The sequence below is a fragment of the Mustela nigripes genome, chromosome 6, assembly GCF_022355385.1.
Source record: "Mustela nigripes isolate SB6536 chromosome 6, MUSNIG.SB6536, whole genome shotgun sequence".
NCBI classification, from domain to species: Eukaryota; Metazoa; Chordata; class Mammalia; order Carnivora; family Mustelidae; genus Mustela; species Mustela nigripes.
In genome coordinates, this window is record NC_081562.1 from 18,467,234 (window position 1) to 18,480,005 (window position 12,772).

Consider the following 12,772-nt stretch of genomic DNA (forward strand, 5'->3'; position numbering starts at 1 on the left):
GGAGGAAGAGAATATCTTTGTAACTTGGGGATGAAAAGGACTTTTTTTTTTCCCTCAAGGAAGAACGCCAGTTGACAGTAAACTGGCAGTGATCTATTAGGATAGATAGGTTAGTGTCTGAGAAAGGCCCAGTGCTAATATCTGGACTACACAAATTATTCCTGCAAGTCAACATGGAGAAACAGGAATCCCAATAGAAACATAGGCAAAGGATATAATGAACTATTCACAGCATGGGAAATCTCAGTGGCATTAATCTTTAAAGAGATGCTCAAACCCAGTTGTCATAAGAGAAATGCAAAACACAACAAGGGCATACTTCTTCAAACTGATCGGATTGGTAAAAAATCAGACATTTGGAAAAATGCCAGATATTGGGGATCCCCAGCAACAGGAACTATTTGGTCTTTTTTGAAAAGGGTGTGGACTAGTATAAGCCATTCTAATGGGCAATTTGATAGTTGTGCAGTTAAGAATGCATGTTCCCTATCCAAGACAAATTCTCACACAGGTCTCTAAGGGAACAAGTATGAAGGTGTTTATTGCAGAATTGTTTGGGATGGGGAGAGTTAGAAGCAGCCTAGGGGAACACTGGAGTCAAATGTGGTAGATACACACTGGAGAGACTCTACCTGGTTAGGAAAGCAACGAACTAGATGTACATTCATAACATGGTTCTATACCAAGAATATGGTGAAAGAAAAAGTTAGAAAATATGAAATATTTATGAAAATATTTCATAAATATGAAAATTTATGAAATAAATATTTATTTATTTATTTGACAGACAGAGATCACAAGTAGGCAGAGAGGCAGACAGAGAAATGTCAGAAATGAGAATCGGCCTGAAGGAGTTTGCTTGAAACAGAACATCTTATGGTCAATGGGATGGACGTCTGAGACTAGAGCCGTATACGCACCTATTCCTGTTCACCACACAGTCAGTCCCAACAGCTTCCTTCTTTATAGACTGAGCACTGCACGAATCCCTCCTAAAGCACACTTCCCTTACAAGGTTGAAGCGTTTTCGACACAGAAACAGAGTGTGGATCACAACAGGTCATGAAAATCCAACATGTGTTTGGGAGGCCTAAGCTTGCACTTCTATAGTACATCTGCATTCTATAGTAAAACTATTCTACAATATCACTCATATTCATGGAAAGTACACACAGGCACTAATATTTCCAGGCATTTTAAAAATCCAAGGCTGAGTATTAAAACTTTTAGAGATATCACTTCTGGGAGGAGGGAATGGAGGTAGGGAATGAAGATAAAAGAGAATGAATAAATAAACCAAGAAACGATCTTGTAATGTGTCATGAAATCATGGATTATGATTAACTCGATCCTCCACAAATGAGGTTAAATGAAAAGAGATTGCTTGATAACCTGCAGTAGTTGGGAAATCTTCACCTTCCAAATCAGTGAAGGTCAGCTCTAAGTGTACCAGCTACACCACTTGCAACATGGTGCCAGTCTGTGTGGCTATTCACAATACCTCAGTGGTCTACATGTTGCGTTCTCGGATGCTCCTTCTAGATTTTTACTGAGGTCTGGTGCAATCTTCTTAGGACTCGGCACAGCCCTCACTAGTAAGACCAACACATTATATTCCATCCAATTAGACAAAAAGATAATTTAAACAATGTCTACAAAAGTTTCTATCACAAGCAATGGGAGTTTTTATCTTACTGCGTAGAGAAACTTTCCCTTTTTGCTGGAATAATTTAAAAAAAAAATATATCAGTGTTTTTCTCTGGGGTATCTGCAAATCAAGTGTGCTCTGCTCCCAACCCAGGTCTGGGGCATTTTTATGTGAGATTGGACAAAGCATTTTTTTGCTGGTGTGAGGAGAAAAGAGATGTGTTATTATTTTTGCTGTTCCAAAAATCATTCTTGTTTTATATCTCAAAGAGGAAGAAAAGAATATTTAAGAGCCAGTGTCTTGGAATTGGGTGAAATGTAATTCAATTTTGGACTACTTATTTAAACTACCTGGGTCTCAGTTTCCTTATCTGTGAAGGGGTGCATCGGGCATGGCGCTGTTGAGCAGAATAAATGAAATTATGTGCGTGGAGAGGTTGGCGTGGCACCCAGCATACAGTGTGCATGTAAATAAGTAGCTGTCATTGTTTTCCTATATTTACTGCATGAGCCTTTTTTTTACTGCAGGTGCTGTCCTGCCCATTGTTCTCAGTATGATAGCGATAGCATGGAATGAACGGTGCTTGTCAGGCAGTCCTAGAGCTCAAGGAAACTCTTTATTTCATGTCTGCTACACTAAAAAAACAAAAATGAAAAACTACTGGAGGTAGTTAAAGGATACAGTTTCTCCTGAGGGTGGAGGTCAGGGTTTGCTCTTCTGTGTTCAACAACACGAATCTTCCAGTTACCATAGAACATATGAATCAGACACTCAAGGACACCTTTTAGACAGAAATTAGACTTAGTTATGTCTATATTCTTAGCAGTCAATAGAAAGCCCGGCACATCATAGAGGCTCAAGGAATCCTACACAATAGTCCTTAAAACCCCCATTTTAAAGACTAAGAAACTGAGGCACAGATTTGACCAAAGCTACACAGCTCATCAGTGGTGGAACTGGGAGTTAGTCCATTTGTTTTGAATCTCAACTATGGAATATTTTCCCCCCTTTGGCGATGCTTGGTTACTCCATCAGAGAATTGTGGGAGGGGAGGGGGTGGATTTCGAGCAACCTCTGTTATTGGCTTGTTTTCTGTCCTGGGTAAATATTAGGCAGGCCCTCAAGGCTTTGATGCTTTGATGCCCCTGATTTTTTTTCACATTTTTTTCTGAACCTCTGACTTTGCAGCGCCCTCCCCCTACTTTCCCCTCACCCACCCCAGGCACTGGCAATGAATGCCTCATCTCAGATTCCCGATCTGAAAATACAGTGGGGAAGGACATCGTCCTACCTGTCGGAAGGAGTCCACTCTTCCGTACCCACCAGCTCAGTCCTTGCCTCTCCCTGTTTCATTTTCTTCCCAAAGCTTAGCTCTGACTAAATTTATTAATTTATTTTCTGTCTCGCACACAGAACAGCAGGCTGGCCGGGGAGGCAATATCCTCTACTTCATTCACTGCTTGCTCCTCGGCGCCTGGAACACTGGCCCACAGGAGAGGTCCTCCGTGATTACTGCTTGTCCCATCCTTCTAAACAGTACCTTCTATTTATTGAGTGTTCAGCTATATGGCAAGAACTGTACTAAATGTTCAATGCATTACCTCATTCTTATTCATATTCTCTCAAGTTCCTGGCAAGGTGGCTCTAAATCTGTCTCTTCTACGCTCTCAGCAGTTATGTAAACAGCTCCAGGATGTGTCAGTGCATTGCAACTCACCTTGTGCTCTTCTTACCTTTGCTTTTTATTGCTGTGCTCAGCGTTCACAATGCTACCTCTATGTAGCTTTCTGAAGTCAAAGCACGGAAAAGTAGTTGGCTTAATGGTTAATAGAAAGGACCCTGCCCCTGACCCCGGATCGAAATCTAAATCAGGATTCCAGCTCTTCTCCCATGGGGAGGTGGGTGGGGAAGGAAGGATGATTTCTTAAAATTTTTTCATCAGCAGATCTCAGGGTTATTTGCACTGCAGAGAGACCACTGCCCGTGCTCTTGAGTCTAGGACTTGCCAACCCTGCTTAATCCTCAGCGCACAGGTAGCCCCATTCAGGCTCCATTCAGGACCTGCAACCAAGTCCAGCCTGCAGGTGTCAGCCACACCTTCCCCTTGGTAGGGGCCGCTGGGTGACCTGGAGGCTACTGCGTCAGAACAACGCCTACCGAGGGCGTTACTGTGGCCTGTACTCGCAGGGGACATCCTTGGAATCTGTCCTCCCCTCCCAACGCCAGGTTAAAAACCTCAGCAGCACCTGCTGTTTGCTAAACTGCCTGCCACCGACCAGAGATCTAGCTCACGAGGGGAGCCAGCATGTCAGCTGTGGTCCTGGAGAACGGAAGCCTTGGCAGGAAACTCTCTGAGGGACAGGTGAGCCAGAGTTGGCCTGGCTGCACGCTGCCAGTGCTCAGGCAGGGGAATTTGGTCCCTAGTGGTAAAAGGTCTGAGGAATGTTGATGTTTCCTACTCCCTTAAACTCATGGAGAAATCGGAACTTATTTGAAGGTGATGAAAATGTCTGGGAAGGCAACAGATAACACAGGTCCTCGACAGCTCTTCCCTCAGGAGGGACATCTGTCCTGTGCGGCTTTCAGGGAAAGAGTGCTGTTTAGGGGTTGGGGATCTGGCTTTCAGAGCTGCCCCCAATCAACTGTGTGTCTTTGGACAAGTCACTGTCCCTCTCTGTTGCCTACTCTCTTTCTAGCCTGAAGTGGCTGGTTTGTAATCTGGAATGGGTGATGGGATTCTTCTAGATCTGCTTTATTGTGGTACATACGAAGTGCTCTCAGCCACCTATCAACATGGCAAAATTGTAAGAAATTTGAATCCTTTTTTTTCACCATTGGGAGAAAGTGAGGCTTGAAGAAGTCTCAGACTTACTCAGACCTGGGGAAAGAGAAAATCAAACAGAGAGGAAAATGAGCAAGGCTTAGCCCTGGACTGGGAATGGGAGAGAACCCTAGATGTGACTTGGGATGTGAATAATGCTCCGGGTGCATTCTGTTCGGGATTTGTTGCCTTTCTCTTGAGGTGAAAAATTGCAGAATACATTCTTTAATTGATTTATCATACTCCTAGGCTCTCGGGTTCAGACTTAAAGCCCAGCCCTGGGAGATAACACGACTTTACAGACATGTGTCATCTGCAGGATTAGTGAGAGCCATTTGGAGAATAAACAGCCTGGAGAGGAGAGCACGGTTGATGTTTTATAGCTAGAGATGTTTTTTAGCTAGAGAGACCACAGAACTTTGCACTGGCTTTTTTTTTTTTTTTTTTTTTTTTTTTTTTTTTTTTTGAGTCCAGTGAGAAAATTTTCCTTTAAAAAAGGTTTGCAGTGCTTGGTAAACAGAACTTTGTGTTGAGGAGGGATAGCATGGGCGTCAGACAGATCCCAGAACAGATCCTGGCTCTGTCATCTTTTAGTTCCAGTGCCATTGGCAATGGAGGAAGTGGGACAGCAATCTGGTTAGGGAGACATGGGAGCTTAAAGATTTATTTCTTGAATAGTTAGAAGATTGAGAACCACAGATCGTTACTCTTGAAGACTGGGGGTAGAGAGGAGGGTTTAGAGCAGGCCTGGTAATACCTCTGCATTGAAAGCACTATGTTAAACTTTGCAAAGCCTCAGGTTTGTCCATTTGAAAAATTGGAATAAAAATACCCATACCCTTGGGTTGGGATGAGAATTCAATGGAATAGTGTCTGTAAAGCTCTTAGCACAGTTCCTGGAGCATGGTGTCTAGCCAGAATTTATTTGTTTGCTTGACTCAAGAGAGACAAGCTTGAGTCAAGCACAGTGCTTGGTACAGCTACACCATGGAGGGATGTTGGACATGGAGTGAGGAGGTGTGAGCTCTGTTTTTTTGTTTGTTTGTTTGTTTACTGAAGTTGTGTAGTGGGGAAGTCACCTAACTAGGAGGAGGAAGCTCACTTTGGTATCTGTAAAACTGGGGTGGTGGTGGGGAGGAGAGGACTAGAATAGTCTTTAGGATTCCTGACAGTCTGCAAAAAAGATTTGATTTATGCCTTCTCGAATCTCCTGATCCAGATGAACAGACCATGCTGGACGTAATTCTGATACAAGGCTGGAGAGCATGTGATAGGTTATGTGATCTACACACACAACAGGCATGACAACCCTGCAATAGATATTTGGTTCATTCATTCACCCAGGAGACTTATTGTACCCCTACTATGTGCCAGACACAGCAGAGTTTCTGTGCCAGTAAAACATATTCTAGTGGGTAAGAAAAACAATACAAAAACTAATGAGATGGACACGAATTTCATGTAGAGAAATGAGCTGTGAAGAAAAATAGAGTGGGGCAATGGAATACAAAATGAGGGAAACTCAGAAATCATAGCTTTAAATGGTGAAACCAGGGTTCAAACACAGATCTCACTTCCAACTCCCCGGGGCACCCCTCTCCCACACTGCCTCCTCCTGCAGAGACACACTGGAATATAGAGCTATAGCGTGTCCATGGAAGGATATCCACATCTTGTTTTTGGCTGTCTTACACTGTGGATGTCTATGCATATAATCCCATATGCAAATAGAAACCTCCTACCATGGCTCCAAAAAGCACTAAGATCAAAAGGAATACCTAGCTAAATTTTGTTCCTAATTTTCAAAAATGTTCTTTTCCAAAGATAACAGAGTATATTTATTAGACACAACCATAGGGAATATATTTTTCCTGTTAAATGGATTGCCCAATGATCAAAATTCTTTCTCTTGGGTGTTAGTAAAGTTCATTTTCCCTGCCCTATTTCTTCTGATCTAGTTTCTGAGTTACTTCTCTACCTTTACCCTCCCTGGGTGTACATATTTCTGAGTCAACTCTCATGCCTTTTGAAAGCAAATAAGGTATAGATTATGAGCCAGTAAAAATATATTCTGGGAGATGGGGTGCCTGGGTGGCTCAGTGGGTTAAAGCCTCTGCCTTCAGCTCGGGTCATAGTCCCAAGGTCCAGGGATCGAGCCCCACATCGGGCTCTCTGCTCCACAGAGAGCCTGCTTCCTCCTCCTCTCTCTCTGCCTACTTGTGATCTTTGTCTGTCAAATAAATAAATAAAATCTTAAAAAAAAGAAATATATATATATATATATATATATATATTTTTTTTTTTTTTTTTTTTCTGGGAGAGATTTGCCCAAGGTCCCATGCGGGATGAACATAGCAAAGCTGGAATCAGGATCCACCCAAGGCCACACCATATCACAAACATCCATGAGCTTCTTTTCATTTAAGTCCCCTCAAGTTTTGGAAAAAGGGAGCTGTTGTCTCAGTTGGTCTGTCACTGGGAGGCAGAATACGGATTGTGGAAGTGTTGGACCCATGTTCAAATCCAAGCTGGGTGTCTTTGGACAGTTCACTGAACCTAGCAGAGTCTATTCCTTCACTTGCAAAATAATAGCACCTACTTCATGGTGCTATTGTGAGGACTCGATGAACGGATTACATGTGAACTCTTGTAATAGTGCTAGTTGCTGCCAATGATGATGTCTATGAACTATAAAAAGCACCAATATGGCTCCTGGTACATAGTGGGTATTCATTCAATGGCAAGTCCCGTTATTAATATTAATAACAATGAAAGTAGTACCTTATCATATGGTAAATGTGAGTTTGCAGACATATTTGGGCAAAGTCACAATTAAAAAAATAAGCTGTGCATTTATCAGTGGTTTCAAAATCTTTTGTGGTTAAGAATCATCTGTGATCTTTTGAAGATGTGGGTGCTGAGAGCCTATACCCCAGATACTCAAATTTAATGGGTTAGGGTGAGGCCTTGGAATCTGCTCTTGAACAAGGAATCCCCAGGTAATTTTGAAGTGGAGAAACAAGGAACGCTTTTTGAAAATCTCTGATCTAGAAAGTGTATGGGGAGAAAGTGAAAGGAACAGGCATGGGTAAGAGTAGGCTGTTGAGAGAGGTATTGAATAACTGGTCTACAAGAAATAGGGAAAATAACGGGGAGAAACTAGATGAACCCTAAAAACAGGGCCAGCTCTGCGAGTCAAGTCCTATGTCGGCATCAGAAGCCAAATAGAATGCCTAGAACCTGGAGGGATCGTTCACCTTAGCTGGGGAATACAGAAGTCTCCTGGCAGAAGTGAGACCCAAAGAGAGCTTTTGAGGCAGGCTAAGATATTTGAAAGGGGACGAGGCAGAGTGGTGCATGGCGTTTGCTTTAATGAGAAGCTGAAAAGACAAGGAGAAAGCCCGTTTGCTGGCGAGGTCGTTGCTGTGGGTGGGCCTCTGGAGATGAGGTCTCAAGATACTCCTGTATATCAGAAAGAGGTATTTTATCCTGCTGGCCATGGGGAGGGTTTGAAGAATTCTGAGGAGAAGAGGGACACAAGCAAAAGTCTGTTAGGGCCAGATCGATATAGATCACTAAGAGCTGGATTAGCGTGGTAGCAGTAGGAACAAAAGGAGGACATAACCCCAAGGGTCATTTCTGGGGAAGGTCAGATAGGACTCAGAGCTACAGGAGCAGGAAGGTGGTGGTGATGGGAATCTTGAGGAAGGGTGCATTCAAGCTTGAATTGCCCCAGTCATAGTTGGTGTCTGTTGATGTCTATCTGGAATGTGTAACTTTTCTTAGAGGCCACCAGAAGAGAATGTTGCCAATTGAACCAGAAATGGAAATATTTCATCTTTTCAAGGAAACCAGAAAGGACTAAGGGCTTAATGTTCTCTGGGAGGAAGAAGACTAACGTCAGAGACTCCTCTGCATATCTCTGGCAGGGCTTAAAAGAGGGAGAGGCAGGACATAGTCCTGCAAGAAGAAGCTGTGAGTGGTGGACATAGGCTGGGGTCAGATGGTGTGAGGTCCTACCCTGGCTCCATTGCTGACTGCGTAACTGTGGACAATTACTTATCTTCCCTAAGGCTTCATTTTGTTGTCAATAAAAGCTGACACTTGGTAGATAGTAAAGCCTCCTAAATTGTATCAAAATTAAATGAGATAATCCAAATCAAGTGCTTACTATAATGCCTGGGATATTACAGGCTCTTAAGAAATGATAGATTAACTATACTGAAATTTTTTTAAAAGAAAAAGCTTTTTTCAAGAAAGAAAATCATGGTCCATTTAGGGATGTAGATTAGTTCAATCTTCAAGTCATGTGAAGCTCCATCTAATGACACCTGCTGATAATTTTGGTTCTTGCCCCCCACCTCTGTTTGGGGTGTGGTTCTGTGAAAATCTGAACTTTCTGAATGAAAAGAATTTCATCGTAGGGGCCATCAATTTTCATGCAAGGCTTATTATGCTGAGTCACTGGGAGAACCGTCTAACACAGCCTTCTTACTGAGCTGATGTAACATCTATTCCATTGATTTCATCAGCTTTCTTATAAGAGAGTAATTGTTCTGCACGGGTTTTTCTTCCTAGTTTTAGGTACATGCTGTTGATTTGTGGGCACATATGGAGCTTTATATATTACTGTAAAACTTGACTATACAATTTTTAAAGTTTGCAGCAAACCCTGCAATACCAACCCTAATCCCACCTTAGTTTGCTGTCACATGCATGTAGAAAGTGCTAGATCCTTGTCGTACTTTGCTTTGTAGTGTAGGATATCCATCTTCCAACAGATTATTTGTATTACTTTTATGTATTTTGTGACTTTAATTGGATATCTTGGATCCCAGCATACAGAACAATGTTTCCTGAGTGTGATGCTTCCTTGAGATCTTTGCCAAAGGCCAAGAAGTCATTCTTGTATATATATTTTTTCTTCATTTTTATATGTAAACTATTTTATCTTTTTTGTTTTTTTCATTATGTGAATACTGCTTTGACAGAGCTTATGATTACCAAGAGTTTCCAGATGAGGAAACTTAGAAGGCCAAGCTATCTGCCTAGACTGTTTGAGCTGGTAACTGGAAGACAGAGAATTTCAGCCCAGGTCTTTAGTCTCAAACACCCATTTTTAGTACATTCCACACCATATTTTTCATTGTTTTCCCGAACACTTTTTGAACTGTATTATACTATCTCTAAGGATCTTTGTGTGGCTTATGTGTCTTTTAAGCCAAATATTGAGCTACTAAATGATGGGGCATTGTCTTACTTTTGGATCTCAGGGCCCTAATGGTGTCCAGCACTTGGCAGGTGCTCATTAAAAGGTCTTGAAGCTATAGAATGACTGGTGATATCAGTAAATAATTAAAGGTTTCTAAAATTGAATTGAAATATTTTCAATAATGCTCTTAGGTCAGTATTCAATTCAATAATATATCCCTTGACTTCTTTATTTTCCATCAGAAATTATATATTTCTATGTAGAATATATGTAGCTTACTGTATTCTAAGCCTTGACAAGAAGAGAGAGTTCATGGCAGCCTCTTCCTTGGAGGTTTCACAGAAAAGCATTTTAACCAAGAACACTTCATCTTTTAGGAAACAAGCTATATTGAAGACAACTCCAGTCAAAATGGTGCCATATCACTGATCTTCTCACTCAAAGAAGAAGTTGGTGCCCTGGCCAAAGTCTTGCGCTTATTTGAGGTAATTTCCATGCCATTCTGTTTCCATCTTGGATAATGCATAGCAGACTTCTGGGTTGTTTTCTAATAAAATGCAGTAAGAGAAACATGGGATACGGAACTGGAAGAATTCATTTTCAGCTCAGATGCTGGTGTTAACCAACTGTGTGACTTTAGTAAAGCCTTCCATTCTATCTGGGTTGCTCTCTATTCATAATTGGAATCGTTCAGAATCACTGGTTACATGCACAGAAAGCCGGCCCTGGTTTCAGACTTTTTTTTTTTTTTTTTTTTTTTTATCAAGCTCTCCCTGAATAAGTTACTATCTTCTCAGTGCTCCCAAAGCACTTTACTTTTAACTATAGTACTTATCTGCCTTGTTATGTATATACATTTTCTGTCTGGGCCTGCTTTTCAGGAAAGGAATCTTAGCTCAGTCAGCCTTATCTCCTCTACAGACCAGTTTTATACAGATTTAATGTTCAATTAAGAATGAAATTAAATTTCATAGAAGCAAAGCAAATTAAGCTTCATTCTTTTTGGTCCTGGATTTTAGGAAGGAATATCTTTGAACCAATTAATTTTTACCCCAAGTTCTTTAATAAAATTATATCTCATGGTGTGCCTGTGTAGCATAGTCGGTTAAGTATCTGACTCTTGGTTCCAGTTGGGGTCCTGATCTCAGGGTTGCGAGATGGCATCCCATGTTGGGCTCAGTGCAGAGTCTGCCTGGGTTTCTCTCTCCTCCTTCTGATCTCTCCCCCACCTCCTGCTCATGCATGTGCTCTCTCGCTCTCTCTCCCTCTCTCAAATAAATAAATAAATCTTTTTAAAAATTGTATCTGGTGACTGAATACATAAATCAATGGAGAAAAGACACATCTCCCATGCAGAAGAGTTCTAAATCATTTAATTAGATATTCTATACTCAAAGAAGAGCATCACTCCCCACTCTTTAAGTACGGATGGCACAGCGTGACTTTTTTCCAAACAGGATAGGATGGAAAGGAGGTGGAGACCCTAACAAACAGTAGCTCAGCCAGGCAATGAAGGTCAACAGTGACTACTCACGTAAGAAGATGAACCCTCGATATGACTTGATGAAAATAGTATTTTACCTTTGTGGTCTTCCTCCCCTGAAACCATAATCCCAGTCTAGCTATGAGAAAAACATCAGACAAGTTCCAGTTAAGGGACACTCTACAAAATACCTGACCCATATTCCTCAAAACTATGACTATCAAAATCAACAAAAACAAGAAGTGTGTGAGGCATTGTCAGTCAAGGGAGGAGCCTAAAGGGATATAACATCTAAATGTAATGTGGGTCTAGAATGGGAGCCTAGTACAGAAAAAGGACATTAGATATGAACTAAAAAAAAAAAAAAAATTCAAATACAGGATGGTCTTTATTTTCTGAAAATGCAGCAATATTAGGGCATTAATTTTAACACATATTCCATACTAACATAAAATATTAGTAATAGGAAAACTGGGTGCAGAGTATATGGAAATTTTTCATACTGTCCTCTTAATTTTTCTATAAATCGAAAATCTATCTAAAAAATAAAGTCTGTTTTTAAAAATGTTGAACCTGGCTTTCCAAAGGAGGTGGGGGTGGGTAGGGGAATGTTTGCCTGAATGAGAGCAAACAGCACAGAGAAGAGAGGCAAGAGGACTCTCTGAACGAGGAACTACTCAGAAGGAAGAAGGTATCTGTAAGACGCTCCTATGAAACATCTTAGCCTTTGTATTATACAGTTAATCAGCATTTTCCCCTTGAGAGGTCAGGCCTTAATCAGTTAATAAATTAAATAATAGTAAATTAACAGGATGTTTTCAACCTAATAAATAAACCATAAGTAACTAAATTACCAGGACTAGATAAAATGCACCCAGAGGGTGTGTGTGTGTGTGTTTGTGTGTGTGTGTGTGTGTGTGTACTCTGGGTGAACATTTAAAAGCATTATTCAAAACTCAACTGCTCTGGTTAGTAAGTGGCATTTTTTTTAAATTTTTTATTTTTTATAAACATATATTTTTATCCCCAGGGGTACAGGTCTGTGAATCACCAGGTTTACACACTTCACAGCACTCACCAAAGCACATACCCTCCCCAATGTCCATAATCCCACCCCCTTCTCCCAAACCCCCCTCCCCCCAGCAACCCTCAGTTTGTTTTGTGAGATTAAGAGTCACTTATGATTTGTTTCCCTCCCAATCCCATCTGGTTTCATTTATTCTTCTCCTACCCACTTAAGCCCCCATGTTGCATCACCACTTCCTCATATCAGGGAGATCATATGATAGTTGTCTTTCTCCGCTTGACTTATTTCGCTAAGCATGATATGCTCTAGTTCCATCCATGTTGTCGCAAATGGCAAGATTTCATTTCTTTTGATGGCACATTCACAGAGGAGGAAACAGAGGTCACTGTATCGGGATTGGTGAAGGGTTTCTTGATAGTGTGTGTTGCACTTTTTTCCAAATATATTTCAGAGGTTGCCCTAGACATTGTATAGAACAGCCTTTCTACCCTTAACAGACTGGCAAAATACAGAGTTAAGTTAAATTTATTGAAGTGTTGAGGGAAGATAGAAAATTGAATTCTGGTGTCTGCAGAACCATA

The 12,772-nt window shown here is 41.2% G+C and overlaps 1 protein-coding gene across 1 annotated transcript in view; it reads left to right on the forward strand.

The window, feature by feature from the left end:
- Positions 1-3,801: 3,801 nt before the first annotated feature.
- Positions 3,802-12,772, forward strand: part of PAH (phenylalanine hydroxylase) — a 71,964-nt gene continuing 62,993 nt past the window's right edge. Inside the window, exons 1-2 of the mRNA XM_059402224.1 lie at positions 3,802-4,010; positions 10,059-10,166. Of these exons, the coding sequence (XP_059258207.1) occupies positions 3,954-4,010; positions 10,059-10,166 (165 nt within the window). The 5' untranslated portion in view covers positions 3,802-3,953. The remainder of the gene's footprint in view (positions 4,011-10,058; positions 10,167-12,772) is intronic.